Below are 15,843 nucleotides of genomic sequence, written 5' to 3' on the forward strand. Positions count from 1 at the left end.
TTACCGCTTTAATATTATGCTGATGTAGAGAATTGATGATGGAAAATAACGCAATAACGTAGACACAAAACAAATGATTTGACTATTTAGTGATAGTTCCATTGCGTCATGATTGGTCAAGTTACTTGCGTCCTTGCGTTGCGTCCTAGTGAGGACCAAGTCTAGGAACCTTCTGGTCAAATGGTCAAATCATCCTACTCGTCCTTTTTAGGAACAAGAATTGCCAGCTGCAAACTATTTCAATGGTCTTCCAATCAATTGTGTACTGTACATACATTTTGATTATATAATGGCCATTTTACTTTTCAGGTCAAGTATATTATAGTACCATAGTTCGCAATCTTTTTATTGATAACATTTACAAAAACTAAGTTTGTATTGTATATATTAAAAGTTTTAACTAAGAAAATGTGTTATTAGTTTACTTTGTATTGCACTGTGTGTCTGACGAACAAATAGGGAAAGACAACTCTACTACTTGCGATGAAAAATTGTACAGGGAGGTTAAAAATGGGAAAAATATGACCTGGTTACATAAAAAAAACTCCTTGTACTATTAGTAAGTACAGGGATTTTGTTGAAAAAGCAGTACGGTATAGTATAGATGTAGTGTATATTAAATAGAGTATATGATTAGGCGCTTATTCTACCAGCAACTTCCTTGAAAAGATCTGAGCTATAGCTGACATTTTTTCGACCATTTAATATTTAGATACTTCGGCTACTAGTATTTAGATAATTTAGTAACTAGTTATGGCAACAAATAAAAGGGCCGAAATTTGGTCATTTTTCGAAAAATGGCCAAAATATCCACTTTTTAAAATTCAATAATTATTCGATAATATTGCCATATATGCGCATATATTGTTTTATAAACATATTATAGAGCCATAGTAACTAGTTATGGCAAAAAATAAAAGGGTTGAAATTCGGCCATTTTTCGAAAATTTCCCTGTACTATAGTACAGGGATTTTTTCGAAAAAAGGCCAAAATATCCACTTTTCAAAATTCAATAATTATGCAATAATATTGACATATATGCGCATATATTGTGTTATAAACATATTATAGATAGTTTTTATGATACATACCACAAAACATCTAAAAATTCTACTATTTTGGATAATAATTTGAAAGAGATAGAAATAAAACAATGACTAAAACAAATAGTGTTTTTATAGTATTAATAACAACGAAAGTGATATACCATTATATAATATATAAAAATATCCTGTAGTACTGTTGCTGTTGAACCAACATCCAGTTATTGGGTTTTGATGTTAAATAATTGGATACAATAGATACACAGTGAATTTTTCAAAAACAAATTTCAATAACAATAGTTACATGTACAGTATTAGCGACCTTTCCTTTTCATGACAGGTCACACATCTACAGTCGTACATGCACAGAATGACTTCTTGACTTGATATCTGTGTAGATGAGTGGTTTGCCATTTGCCATAAAAAAACAATTAAATTCCACCCACAAATACATTGTAAGAACGGGCAGAACTAGCAAAAACTGCCTTTTAAAAACCTGTGCAATAAAAACTTTGCAAAAACTCTCAATATCTGTTGTGTAACCGCTATGGGCGCTCACTGGCTAAACTAAGGGGCTTTAAAACAGGCATTAAAATCTGTCAAAAACCTCCAGTGTTGGAGGGCCACTTAGGGTCTCTAAAACATGGGGCCTCATGCCTCTGCGTTACGCCACTGCGCAATACACTATATATTATAAAGTACAGTCCTATTTTCACTATATTGCAACAAACACATAGTTTCAATTACAGATATCAAATACGAATACACAAACACAATAAAATATCACTAAAAATGTTTTAAAATAGATGAATGCTTGTTACCAAAGATTACAACTCAACATTTAAAAAATGTAAAATATAAATTAAAAACAATAAATTTATACTGTACATCCAATTCTTGACAAATAATTTACAAACAGTAGAAAAAAGTTGCAGTAAATTTTAAATCAACATTTAAACTAGTTTTCAGAAAAACTCCTCCACCTTAATAATATGTGTTTTAATCGATATAAATTAGGTTATAAATGTCTAGCAATAAGCAATAGGAAAGTAGTATCTAGATACCAAAAAAAAATGGACTTTTGAATTTGTTCCTATTAGACATGGACAAAGAAAAAAGTGGATACCAAGTTTAGAAACAAAAAATTAGCATTTTTATAATTTAAACAGTTTAAAAGAAAGGAATTCCTAAATCAAAATATTTCTATAGATGTTTATAGAGAATAACCTATGTATATTCATTAATGGCCATTATGACACCTATTTACTAGAGTATAGAGTGTATCTTGATATAGGCATATCTATTGAATTGAAATCTCTTCACCTTTTGTTCATTGGCAACAATAGTATTGATCAATAAATGTATTGGTAACCAATTAGTCTTGAGATTTATTTAGTTAAAAAATTTTGAAATTAATATTCTTTAGATTTTTAAAAATGTGGACACTTGGGCTTATTCTACACTTGTATTATTGAAGCCATGTTGATACTAATGTCTGCTAATTGCTGTATCGTTGCTCAATGTTTCCCATGATGCCACAGTCACCCTTCATAAGTCACAAATTTGGAATATTCACCGACGTCTTGTACCACCAAAACCTGGAATAAAACATACAAATTGATGTCTTATACCCTTTTACATCTGCAACAATTTACCCAGGTGTGAAAAGGGTATTAGTGGTGAATAGAGCTTTAAAATATCAATAGTATATTTATGACCACAATTCACTATTTTCAAAATGTTTGTTTTCGTATTGATTAAATTTACTTTTGTATTGTTTTACCATTGGATATCTCCAATATTATATGTGGTTTAATTTTGCACATAAATATATCTTATTTTAGGCATCACCATTACTTTTAAAATGACCTTGTTAATTTCCAATGCTTTTCATAATTACCTGAAGCTGTTCTAGTCCCTGTACTTCCTCCACCTCCAAAACTCCCACCTCCAAATCCGCCCCCTCCAAATCCACCCCCTCCATAGCCTCTTGATGAATAACCAAAGCCTGTCCTTGGCCTACCATAGCCACCGTATCCATAACCACGACTACAAACAAAATAAAACAATTCAATTTATTTGGTGAATTTGGCTTGAAATTTACCTTGTTTGTTTTATTTCATTTATTTATTTGACAAAAAAAAAACAATAAAACCAGGACAGGAAAAACAAAAGCGACCTATGCCACTATGACTCAGTAATTCCAATATAAAAATATATACATTTTGTTAATTATGAAAATCACTATATACAATAAAATCCTATTACAGTATATACAAATTTAAGATTTCGGGATAATAATAAAAAAACACCATTAACTAAAGCTCTGTCTACACTATCAAACCTTATGTGACAAAAAGATGTGATGTGCCCATATATGGACATGATGATGTCATACCACTACCATATTTGGGCATATCACTACCATATTAGGGCACATCACACTTTTTTTGTCAAAGTAGTTTGATAGTGTAGACAGAGCTTTATTAATTTAATACAGAAGTATAATACTGTACACATTGTAGATACTTCAAGCAACAAAATAAATGTAATGCTGTCAGGATTAAATGTTTCAATATTTATTGACATATCATGTATATTTATCACTCAAGAATACTTACTTTCTGTTATTACCAAACATGTATCCCAGCAGGCCACCAGTTGCAGCTCCAGTCCAGAAACCACCACCACCACCCCCACCCTGATTGTATCGTGTACCAGAACCTCTACCACAATTACCAGATTGGTAATCAGGTCGGAAACCAGGAGGTGGAGGACTACCGCCACCACCACCACCACCCCAGTAGCCTTGTCCTCCACCATAACCATCATCAGTGTCCGCATAGCCTGTCTGGACGGGAGTTTGTATACACGTCTTGTACAAGCCATAAATGATCACAGCAACTACAGCCAAAGATATCCAGTCATATATCGAACTGCTGCTTTTACTAAAAAAAAAGCAAATCAGTTTAACGATAAATACACTGACAAAAACTAGCATTTTTAAAAAGTAAATGGAATCTACCAAAATTTAGTTCAAAACTTTATTTTAGGCCCTGGCCCCTTCCCTTTACCCTATCTCAAAATCGTAGATCCACTACTGAAAATCTTCACAAACTAGTCTTGCAATGATCTCATGGAGATGGAAGGTTGTGTCAGCTTACCGTGAGTAGCCATAGTTGTTGTTGTAGCTACCGCCACCGCTGCCACCATAATAGTTGTGGTGTTGGTTTTGCTTCTGGTGTCCTTCTTTTGTAAGATCTATTGTGTACTCCAACTAAAATGTAAAAACATACTTTTTAAATTACACATACAGTATAATTTACAAAAGCTTACTTTTACCATTACTTTACTTAGGATTTTAGCAACATTCTTTTCGCAAGGGTAGGCTAGATGCTTGTATATACAGATTTAGGTGGGTTAGGGTGGGGGGTTTGGTGAGAGGAATAGACAAAGGACGATGCTATGGTGAAATTAGGGTGAAATTCTTATCTGTATGTGCATTTCGTTTGTGGAGCTGTCCACATGTACTTTTAAGCTTAATAGTCAAATAATAGCAAACAGTTTTTTTTTGTGCACGTCATCATTGCCAATGGGGATCAAATCTGAGCTCAAAAAATCAGTTGTTGTAATGGATTATGCAACAAGTCCTATTTTAGTTTAATTAATTGAGTTGTTAGCATAATTAGATCTTGATTTAAATGTATATATGTTAAAAAATATGTTTGTGAACAATGAAACACATAAAATTAAGTCTTTTGCAACTTACTTATATAAAGCTTATGAAAAAAGAAAAACCTGTACAGGTACATCCGAAAACAATATAGATTTTATGTGAAATGGGTCGGAGGTCATTGCTTATTGAAATAAAAGATAAATGATTTTCAACGTTTGTTTACCCCACAAGAGCCTCTAAGTATATACTCATCATCAGGGTGATCATATCCCTCACAGATCACTTCTATCTTTCCAAACCGGTAAGCATTATCCATGTCAGACTTGCACTCCCACTAAAAATTGAATTGAAAAAAAAATTCTGTTAATTTGTTTGTTTTATTCGGTACTCAAGAAATACAACAAAAATACCAGGATGACCCATAAAGCTGAAACAGCTTAATCTCAATGGGGTCCTTCAAACAAGCAAGTTAGTTAATAATGTGTACATTATAAATGCATACATACTAATAATAATAAAGGTGTGCTATAACAACTCATTGGGATTGTTGCTAAGCGTAACTAAGCACTGTAGTGCTAGTAACATGTTTGCCTCTTTTAATCATGTCTGCAAGTGCGTCTGGTTTTAGAATAAGAATTTGGAATACTGAAAATAATCTTGTTAGGCGGGTCTGATGATTACCTGAACATCATATCCATCTGAGCCACGGTTATAACACTGAACAACTTGTGGTCTGAACGCGGAACAACCAGCAGAACCACCAATGCACTGCAGCTAAAAAAACAAAGATACAAACACTTGAAAGTATGTCCAAACTATAGATGGCGCTATTACAAAATATACATATTTTGGCATAAATTATGGGTGATATTAAACATTAAATAACCTAGTACATTTTTCGAGACGAGTAGGGGTTACCCCGGTGTACTAGTATACACACAGACACTCATCAAGAGGGCCCCTTGATTGTCAGCATATGCTGTTTAGGGTCACCCTCTATAAATAAGGTGTAATAAATAAAATAAAATGTTATGTCAGGTGTGCCAAAAGCTGAAAAATGTGTTGTTAACTCATTATTTCACGTATTAAACAACATGTAAATTTATTATCAACATCTAGAGCAGTAGTTAGTAGAAATCATAAATGAATATTATCATGGATATTGTTTGAAAATGTGAGAAATTGTATTTTAGCAGGAATTCACAAAATATTATCAGATAATTATCAGGAGACTCCAGTGATTTTATTCAAGAACCCTATTTAGGATCAACCTGCCCCATACCTTAATCATTCAACCTTCCCCTCCCTATCCAGTTACAAAGGAGTATCTTTTTTTAAAACAAGTTACCTGTTTTACAGGACTTGATCTACGACCTGTAGTCATATGTCCATCTTTTAATGTTAAAACATTGACGTCATGTAAACGAACACGATCTTTGCTACCTATAAAAATGAAAGCAAGAAAATGCAAAAATAATTTATAGTTTATTAATTACTATTCCTGGCCCTCTATTTTGAGAATTTTGACATTTCAATCCATCCGAGTGTTTTCAAGAATAAGATTCTATTCCTTCTATCTTATGGTATAAATTATATGAGAGAATTTTTAGAAATTAGGCTTATACAGTTTCAAATTGTAGTATTCTTTCTTTGTTTTCTGCCATTATACAATGGACCAATCCTATTTGTAGGTCCATGTGAAAACAATTGAAACATTTACTTACCAAATAGAGCATTTCCTGATATGAAGAAAGTGCACAACAGAACCATCAATGGCAGAAAGAATGAGTTTGATCTCCAATGCATACTGTAATTATCCTTGTCAGTTCTTGGATTTCTTCTTTATCTATAATATCTAATAATATGAATAAATAACAAATTCTCTTCACCCATCATTTTAAAGCATTGTGACCATTTTGTTTATGATATGGTGGGTGATAAAGTGATGGACATTGACACACCATTGATGTGACGTACCATCTAGGTTTTTTTACTTTATAGTCACCCCTGTATCAATAATTATTTTTAATTGATGCACCTCTCCCACGGGTCGTATAGAGGGTCATACAATTTATAAAAATGTGCATAATACAATATATAATATTTATTAGAATCTAGAAATACAGTAATACTTTTTAGACTTACAATACCAAAGGCCTAAAAGTTTTTTTTTGTAATATGTTCAGTACTTGAAACAACATACCAGAATGCCCCAAAGCTGACACATCTTATTTCCAAGGGTACTTATTAATAACAATCATTTACAAATTGAAATTACACTACTGTTACAAAAACATTGAAAATTGGAAATCTTCCAAATTGCGCATAAAACAAATATTATATGCCTAGCAAAGTGTAGTCCTACATGATTGTTTTATACCACAAGAATGTTTACATTATTTGGTTTGGCCTAAAAGTAGGCCGAATCGTCACAACAAACCTGGGCCGAAACGTCTCGGATTCATGATACCTAGCCAAATAGCCCTGTCGTCGGACCTGTCCCTACATTGCAACTTAAAACTAGGCTAGAGCCTCTAGGCTACAGCTGGGAAATCCAAGGTTTAACCACATTATGGTAATAATATTATACAACAAAAATACCTTAAGTGTGTATGCAAAGTACGTTGAGAAATCAGATTCTGTAAATCAGATATTGAATTAGTATTTTAGCTAAATAAAGTCATAACTTTTAATGATTTTCATAACAAAACGTCAGTCACGATCTTCACGATCGCGTCCATTTAATTTATTATTTTGGTTGGGATATTCAGGATATTCACACGACGTTATTTTCAAAGTGCATTCAACAACCAAATCAGCTATTGACACGTTTACTTTGTAATCGTACGTCATTGATTTCATCATAATTGTATACAAATCTCAAAATATATTATGACTGTTAACTATACATAAAAATGACGAGTAACAAATCAGACAGACTCCTATAAATGTAAAACAACTCAATGATGGAATCGGAGCCCGACTCCAATAATTTGTTTTGGTTAACGCTATTAGGTTGAACTTGAATGGTCCACAAAGATGAACTTTTTTTTTCAATCTACACCTTTTATCATTATTCTATTTAAATTGTATTTAGCTACCGACCGATGCCATCAAGGGCAAATATCGGTATAAACAGACAATACTATAATATAAATACATAATACAAAAATGGTTTACGGTCGGATGCAATTTAAATACCGTAAGGCAGAAAAAAATGACGAAATTTACCTTATTATGAAGAGGAGAGAGAGAAGTATAATGTCTATATGCATTAATACTAATTTTTGCAAAAAATAGAAAAAAGAAAAAAAATCTAATTGACATTTTCGCGCCGCTCCTGAGGCAGTTATATTCAAGAGGACAGAAGCATTAGGAAATTGTAGTAACACGCGGATAGTTGACTAAGGTTAAAAAAATGGGAATTTGTAAACTCGGTCTGGGCATGCCACACCCCCCCCCCCCCCCCCAAAGCACGTCTGGGAGAAGAGAGTCTATGAGATGTATGTCCGCATAAAACCTGTTCAAATATTTTTTGTTTGTTTTGGCTGTAAACGAGGCCGAGTATTATACCATACATTGGAATAATTAATTGTCAAAACAATCTTTCCTCTATGATACAAGAAGAAGAATTATATTTTGTTCTATGTACAATAGGCCCGGACTTTACGTTACAGATGTATCTAGAAAAGTCAGATATGAGTTTTCTAGATCTAGAAAACTCAGATATATCTGAGATCTGAGTTTTTCTAGATCTGAGTTTTCTAGACACCCCGATTATTAAATAACAAAAAAATAAATATTTCTTAAAATATTAAATAGAATATCAATAAAAGAAGCATCATTGACCCGAATGAAGAAAGAACAATAATTAAAACTGTTAAGTCAAAAGTCGAGCGGCGTTTTTTATAAGAAATATTTCTTGTTGAAATCAATATTTTTATAATCATACTGGCCATTCACCAAGTTTATATAGACACTTTGGAATCAGGATCTATAGAAAAGAAAAGATGACAATTTGTATGTCGCGTCGCCGGTCGTGTGTGTCGGATCGGATCCCATCTAATCGATCATCATGAATCGTTTTGAGGATGTCTTTAATGTTGAAAACTTTAGAAAACATTCAGAGTTTATGCGAATCGAGCATATGGTACATTTAGGTGAAAATGGTCTTCCAAACTCTGTAAAAATTACAGGAAGCGGGGGTGTCTATGGTAAGTCTAGCCTCAATAAAGTATAAGCTAGCCTAGGCCAGTTATAGTAGAACCTAACAGTAACACACGTCTCAGGACAGCAGCAGCACCGGTCGGCGGCGGTGTGTCAATATTCCAATACCAGAACGAGGCCTACTAGAAACTGAATTTAGGCCTAACCGTCAACCACTGTAAATAATTAATCTATCTAGGCCTAGTATGCCATATGATGATGATACTATCTAATAAAAGGAAAAACAATTAATTATAATTTTAATTTTGAATATTTGAAATGTTTTTAAAAGGTCAGAAAGAAAAAATTGATTTAACTAGGCCTAGGCTAGGCCTATTATAACATTATTCTCATTTTACCTTGGCTTCATTTTTTCTAGGTGCAATGGTCGGAATATGGTCACTAGGTGCGGTTAGACCACAAAACTCAAAACATGCTCTTAGGCGCTTGGCATATTTTTCTTCTTGTGGTGGTAAGTATGCATTGCAACTGTAATTTAATTTGTGTTCAATCCTTCCAACTATTTTTTTTTTAAGTAGAAGTATAATTATTTCACCAAGTGTCACTTCTCCCTATTCTTTGAATTATTCCTCTAACAATTCTAGTGTTTTTTTTCAGCACTGCTCGGAGGAACATTTGCAGCAAGTACATCAATTGTAGCAGCATATCGTGGTAAAGATACTCCAATAAACTACTTCATCGGTGGAATGACAACTGGTGCAGTCATTGGCACTATAAGTAATTATTATTAAATTTTTTTGTATTAATTTAATATCTTTTTAAAGGAAGGGTGATGATTTCTGATATTATAGACAGTGACGTTTACAGTTTGGCTTGTGTCCATTTAACAACCTTTGTACGAATGTTTTAAAATTGAATAATGCCTATTTACCAACATTTATTTGTATTGTTTTGCAGGCAAAAGTTTACCAATAGGTTTTGGAATGGCTGCTGTACTTGGCTCAACTGCTGCATTTGCTAAGTTATGGGTGATTGAGGGATGGCCACACCCAATAGGAAAACCAGAGTATTAATATGGGTGATTGAGGGATGGCCACACCAAATAGGAAAACCAGAATATTAATATGGGTGATTGAAGGATGGCCACACCCAATAGGAAAACCGGAGTATTAAAACAATGAAAACAAAATAATTTGCGGTGTCAAAGAAAACTGTTATTTACTGTACAATGTCATGTAAGCAAGACCTATGATAGAAACTGTGGAAGACACACCTAATAAGGATATGGAATATGTTGCAATGGACTGTTTGATTTGATTATATACTACAATATTGCAGTAGAGATCATTAAATACACTATGATGATTATTGTAAATAAAAATGGCACAATTATGTTGTGCTTGTTATTACTTTATTTAATATCATTGTGTATATTATTGTTGTGTGGAAAATAGTATTTAAAATAATACATTATCTTTAAGAAAGGTCTGTTTTAATTATGCTAATGATGTACCCCTACTTGCATAACATTGGGGAGGGGATCTCGCTATTCAACAGCAGCACCCTAAATTATGACAATAATTTCAAGTAATACAATCCACTTCATACAAACCAATTCAAAATTACTTGCTGTCTAAAATACAAAATATGATTTTAAAAAACTTGTGAAATTGTGAACTTTCATAAAGCTTTGAACTGCAGATTATTTAGACAATTTTATAATGAAAATAAAAAATGAAGACTGGGATGTTTTATATTGCATTATAGAGGGCATTTTAATAATTACAGTATAAATAAACTCTTTATTAAAATTGAAAATAAAATGTAAAACATCATTCTCCAAATTTAAGCTGCCTTGTGTCTTCTTTCATTCGTTTATGCAATTCTTCGGCCTTTTCTCGATATTGTTTACCGGCTGCTTCATCTTTCTCAACGCCGTCTCCACGCATGTACATCCTACTTAAATTAGCACACGCATACATATGATTATTATTGCAACATTTTGCTGCCAGTTGAGCTGCTTTCTTCATGTTTTTATTCACCCCATCAGCTCCTTGTATGTAAATTGAACTAAGATGAAAACAACTAGGGACGTACCCTTGCTTGCATGATTTTTCTAGAAAACCAACCGCTTTCGGTATGTCCTTTTTATTGTTTGGCCCGAGACCTGTTTGTTGTAAGAGAAGGCCGGCTCCATGACACGCATCAGCGTTTCCAAGGGAACAACCTTTTTCAAAATACTTAAAAGCTTTATCTGTGCTTTTCTCTACTCCTGAAAAAAAAATTTAGTTGATGTTTATATGTATGGTATACTGACTGGATATCATAACTGGATATCCAACTTAAGTATGTACAATAGAAAAGTATGGGACGATGGGACTAACCTTTGCCATGAATGTAAAGTGCAGCAACCTTGTTGCAGCCTTTTCCAAAGCCTCGTTCTTCACAACTTAACGTGTAGGCCTCGGCTGCTTTTGTAAAGTCACTTTTTATAGCTGCAAAAAAGTCACCAAGTCGAAAACATCCTGAACAAAAAGAATATTGTTTTGACACAAAAATGTATATAATTACGTCTTCTTACAACTCACAGTTGTATTACATCTACCACTGCCAAGTTACAGACAAGCAAGTTAAATGCATGGGATTTTAAAAAATTGGGGGAAAAGATGGGGGCTGGGGGTGCCAAGTATTTTGTGGCTCCTAAATACTGTAGTGTATATTTTGATAAAGCACATTAATAAATAAATAAATAATAAGTAGTCATGATATTAATGTTCGCCCCTCTATCACAGTCAAATATAAATCGACTATGCCCTAATAATAAACTGTACCTTGCTCAGTCTTGCTACTGTAGGTCCTAGGCCTACTAGTTACTCAACAAATATCTAGATAAGTCCACACAAACCTGTGGTATGATTGTCTGACAAAGTAAAGTAGGCCTAGGCCTAGCTAGATTCAAAGTAGAAAAGTGAAATTTGCATGATCGGTACAAACCTTCAGGAGTTTTTTCGGAATAGCATTGGTAGCTATATTCTGTACCTAGGTTTTGAAGGTACTCTTTTACTTCCTCTTCATTATTAAAGTCAACTTTATTCATTTTATTCGCCGACAACCAGCCGAAACGGTACACTACACGTGAAATTGGTTAATCGAAAAATGGCAGCGTTCAATTGTTAGTTGCCAGGGTCTTTGGATATTTGTACACAATTCGCAATGTGACAGTCCGTACACGTCGGCGTATCATTTTATTCCCCTCTTCTTTTATACGGTATAAATGAGTCGGTTTTATGGGCTGTTATTTTACTTCAAAATTTTACTGACTTTTGAGCATAAGTTATAATTTACACAAACAGATTAACAGATGAGGGAGAATATTTCATAAATCACAATTATTTTATTTGCACAACAAAGAAGTATAATAATATCAATTGAAACTGCTAACATAGATTTTAATATATTTGTTGCCTCTATCAGTAATAGTTTAATACTATGTTGAAGATAAAAAACGGTGATTTGGTTAATCAACAATTGTGGATGTAAATAAAACTGTCAAAAATAACAATAATCCATCCCTTAAAAATTCTGTAATAAAATAAACGTTTCTATAGTGACCTAAATATTACTAGAAATGATCAATTATGATATAATACAAATAAAAACCCATATAATTAAATTCAAATCTAGAAAAAAATGGGTAAAACCTGAATAAGTAGAATTTGGTGTACATTTATTCTAATAATACATCATCTTATCTACATCAAATATAATACCTTATATTCACACATTTACAAAAATATACTTATATTCTACACAGTTTTTTAAAATCAATGCAAGACTCTACACTTTAACAGAACATTAGGTAAATTAATTATATTATTGAAGAAAAATTACATTATTTCTTAAAATGTATACAAACATCAACTTGCATGAACTACTGGTTTTACATTAATGCTATAGGCCACAAACGTGAATCGCGAATATTTTAGGTTTAGTGGTAATTTTTTCCGATTGAAATTAGAATCAGCATAGTCACTAGACAGTCAACTCTCCCAATACCAGACACGTTGGGCTAGAAATCCTGACATTCTGAATTAGGCCTAATGGTAACACACAATTTGGGATCTTTTGGACCACAATAAAAGTGAGGTTTTGGCAAAGTTTCTGGTTTTCAGAAAGTGCGGTATTGTTAGAGTCTACTGTACTTAATTTTTGAAAAGTTGTGTATAATTAAGCAAACACACCTATTGTTACTACACTTCACATAAAAATGATTATTATGAATATTTAATTATCCTTAATTTGAATATACAGGTTGACACATAAACTATGTAAATTAAACAACATTTGCCACCACAAACAATAAAACAATTAAAGATATAAAAATTAATTTTGTTCAAAATCCTAATGTTTAGAAATTTAAATTTCAACCACCCTTAGAAAAAATTGAATTAAATGATGACAGTTCTAACCAATCACAATCAATCTTAGAAAAAAATTGAAATAAATGATAACAGTTTTAACAAATCACAATTAATCTTAGAAAAAAATTGAAATAAATGATAACAGTTCTAACCAATCACAATCAATCTTAGAAAAAAATTGAAATAAATGATAACAGTTTTAACCAATCACAATCAATCTTAGAAAAACGATATAGAAAAATGATTTAAGACAATTATGATATTTATTATAGAGAAAAACTAAACAATGTATTAAATTCACATTATAATTTGATGGTAAACCTAAAGTACAAAAGCCATATGAAATGTTAATATTCAAAAAGTGTAAATAACAGTCAATAACATTAAATTATGTATGCTTAAAATACATATCACATTTTATATAGAATCATTTATTATTTTGGATAATAAAAACCACAATATATAAACACCTTTTACAATTATCAATCTACATCAACATGACACATTTACTCTCTTAAAATACAGGATTAAAAATAATAAACAATATTATAATATGTTCAAGGTATAAGACTTATATAACACGATGCCCATTTAACATGTTTCTCTACTCCAACGCTATGTTTGTATATATATAATCTGGATTCTATGTGCTTTTCTGGAAAAAATGATTTTATTAATCTATTTGTGTTTAAAGGAAACAAAACAAAATTATATACTAATACTAATCTATAGGCATAGATACTATCTGGCTATTGTCAATAAAAGACACATGCCTTTATTCTGGATTCTGTTGCCTATTGGCCTATAAAATATTCCACAAACTTAGAGAATGTGCTAAGGAGAAAACAGATGCAACAGGTATGCTAATACTATAATAAGTTTACAAGAAACATTACATTTAGCACTTCTTACCTAGAAAATTCACTAACAAAGAGTTAGTACAAATAACAACATACCCTAAATCCTCACAATCACAAGTATATCCTCAAATTATCCATGCAGCCAAAGGTTAAGCCAGTACAATTTGATTCCCCTATCCTATTTTATCCATAGGATAAAATATTAAATTTTGGTCCTAGGCCCATCCAGCAAGCTTGCTCAAATTCTACACTCATTGATAAGAGCTTAGGGAGTTAATAAAATAGCCGACGTCATCACAATTCTACGCTCATTGATAAGAGCTTGGGGAGTTAATAAAATAGCAGACGTCATCACAATTCTACGCTCATTGATAAGAGCTTAGGGAGTTAATGAAATAGCAGACGTCATCACAATTCTACGCTCATTGATAAGAGCTTAGGGAGTTAATGAAATAGCAGACGTCATCACAATTCTACGCTCATTGATAAGAGCTTAGGGAGTTAATAAAATAGCAGACATCATCACGTGACAATTGTACACTAATAATAAATACCAAATCTGCTTATACAACAATGCTTTACTGTTTGATTTTACTAAAGTTTCAACTGCAACACACGACCTAACGGAGGAACTGGAAGAATAAACATTTTAAGTTCTACACAACCACAAAGATTTGTCCATGAAGTAACTACATTTCAAAATAAATTTTAGAATTGAAATATTCTATTTATACTGGGCGACCTCTTCAGTCAAAGACTGGTTTCTCAGAGGGCCCAGTTGGTGATCAGTGGTTGTGATGTACTTGTACACCAGAGACCCCTTCAAAGACTGGTTTCCCAGAGGGCCCAGTTATGATCAGTTGCTGTGAGTTGCGGGGTAACCCACTACTCATCTCGAAAGATGTACTAGGTTCTTTAAAGTGCACATGAGCTAGATGTGTACACTGTACGTACGGTTTATAGTCCTTATCCAACACGTAACACAAATAATGACCTACTAGTATTAATATTTGTATGCAGCTATTGGTTGGAACATACTTAGCAACCTGATAAATCCCACTCAAAGGTGCATTGTATAGTGTAGTATCAAACTATGCAGTATAAATTCAATCCTAGATGAGCAATTTGCACTCAATAGTAAAAGACTTAACAACAGTGCGATATAGTCTAGCACTACAAGAGTGAGTGAAAACTTTAAATATATTCATAGCTATTTCTTACTTAATGAGTAAAACTACCTTACTGGTGTGTGTGGTATTTAACAAATTTAGTACCGTAGTAAATCCACTTTACACAACAACCTTAAAATATCCAATTTAAAAAAAAACATCTAAAAATGTGAATTTAAATATGATTGTGATATCACGATTCTTTAACAACTAAAATGTATGTAACGTAAAAGAATAATGATAAATTTAAATACCAACTTTATTATAACTATCATTTAAAATTATAATCTTGATTATCAAAATTTGAATCATGATTTGACTGGGTTTCACAACAATTGAAATGACTGCTAATTCTATTACACTAACCTTGCAAAATGTTTCCTTTCTTTAAGTTCTAATAGAGACTTACAATATCAAATTAAAAAATCTATTTCTACAATAACCAGATTGTTAATCAATAATAAATATATAAATACCAAATCAGTATTAATCAATACCAAATTAAT

The 15,843-nt window shown here is 32.3% G+C and overlaps 4 protein-coding genes across 5 annotated transcripts in view; 1 reads left to right on the plus strand and 3 right to left on the minus strand.

Moving 5' to 3' along the window:
* LOC144844236 (DNA repair and recombination protein RAD54-like) overlaps window positions 1-15,843 on the minus strand; it is a 172,400-nt gene that overhangs the window by 117,499 nt on the left and 39,058 nt on the right. The window lies entirely within an intron of this gene.
* On the minus strand, window positions 1,169-7,457 carry LOC144844263 (store-operated calcium entry-associated regulatory factor-like). Its single transcript, XM_078701093.1, has 9 exons — window positions 7,322-7,457; window positions 6,445-6,575; window positions 6,069-6,163; window positions 5,402-5,494; window positions 4,944-5,054; window positions 4,209-4,321; window positions 3,666-3,992; window positions 2,945-3,093; window positions 1,169-2,642 (listed from the first exon to the last, which is right to left on the minus strand). The coding sequence occupies exons 2-9, from the start codon at window positions 6,524-6,526 to the stop codon at window positions 2,617-2,619; spliced, it is 996 nt and encodes a 331-aa protein (XP_078557219.1). The 5' UTR covers window positions 6,527-6,575; window positions 7,322-7,457; the 3' UTR covers window positions 1,169-2,616.
* LOC144844280 (NADH dehydrogenase [ubiquinone] 1 alpha subcomplex subunit 11-like) lies at window positions 8,751-10,079 on the plus strand. Its single transcript, XM_078701124.1, has 5 exons — window positions 8,751-8,934; window positions 9,306-9,398; window positions 9,545-9,664; window positions 9,845-9,951; window positions 10,052-10,079. Exons 1-5 carry the CDS (start codon window positions 8,796-8,798, stop codon window positions 10,058-10,060), a joined length of 468 nt encoding a protein of 155 aa, XP_078557250.1. The 5' UTR covers window positions 8,751-8,795; the 3' UTR covers window positions 10,061-10,079.
* Window positions 10,337-12,068, minus strand: LOC144844269 (cytochrome c oxidase assembly factor 7-like). 2 transcript variants are annotated; one of them, XM_078701110.1, is made up of 3 exons: window positions 11,882-12,068; window positions 11,272-11,382; window positions 10,337-11,159 (listed from the first exon to the last, which is right to left on the minus strand). In XM_078701110.1, exons 1-3 carry the CDS (start codon window positions 11,982-11,984, stop codon window positions 10,720-10,722), a joined length of 654 nt encoding a protein of 217 aa, XP_078557236.1. In that variant the 5' UTR covers window positions 11,985-12,068; the 3' UTR covers window positions 10,337-10,719. The 2 variants fall into 2 exon arrangements, with proteins under 2 accessions (XP_078557236.1, XP_078557235.1); XM_078701109.1 differs by having other exon boundaries at window positions 10,661-11,159; window positions 11,272-11,412; window positions 11,882-12,066.

Source organism: Antedon bifida, chromosome 6 (genome assembly GCF_963402885.1).
Source record: "Antedon bifida chromosome 6, ecAntBifi1.1, whole genome shotgun sequence".
NCBI classification, from domain to species: domain Eukaryota; kingdom Metazoa; phylum Echinodermata; class Crinoidea; order Comatulida; family Antedonidae; genus Antedon; species Antedon bifida.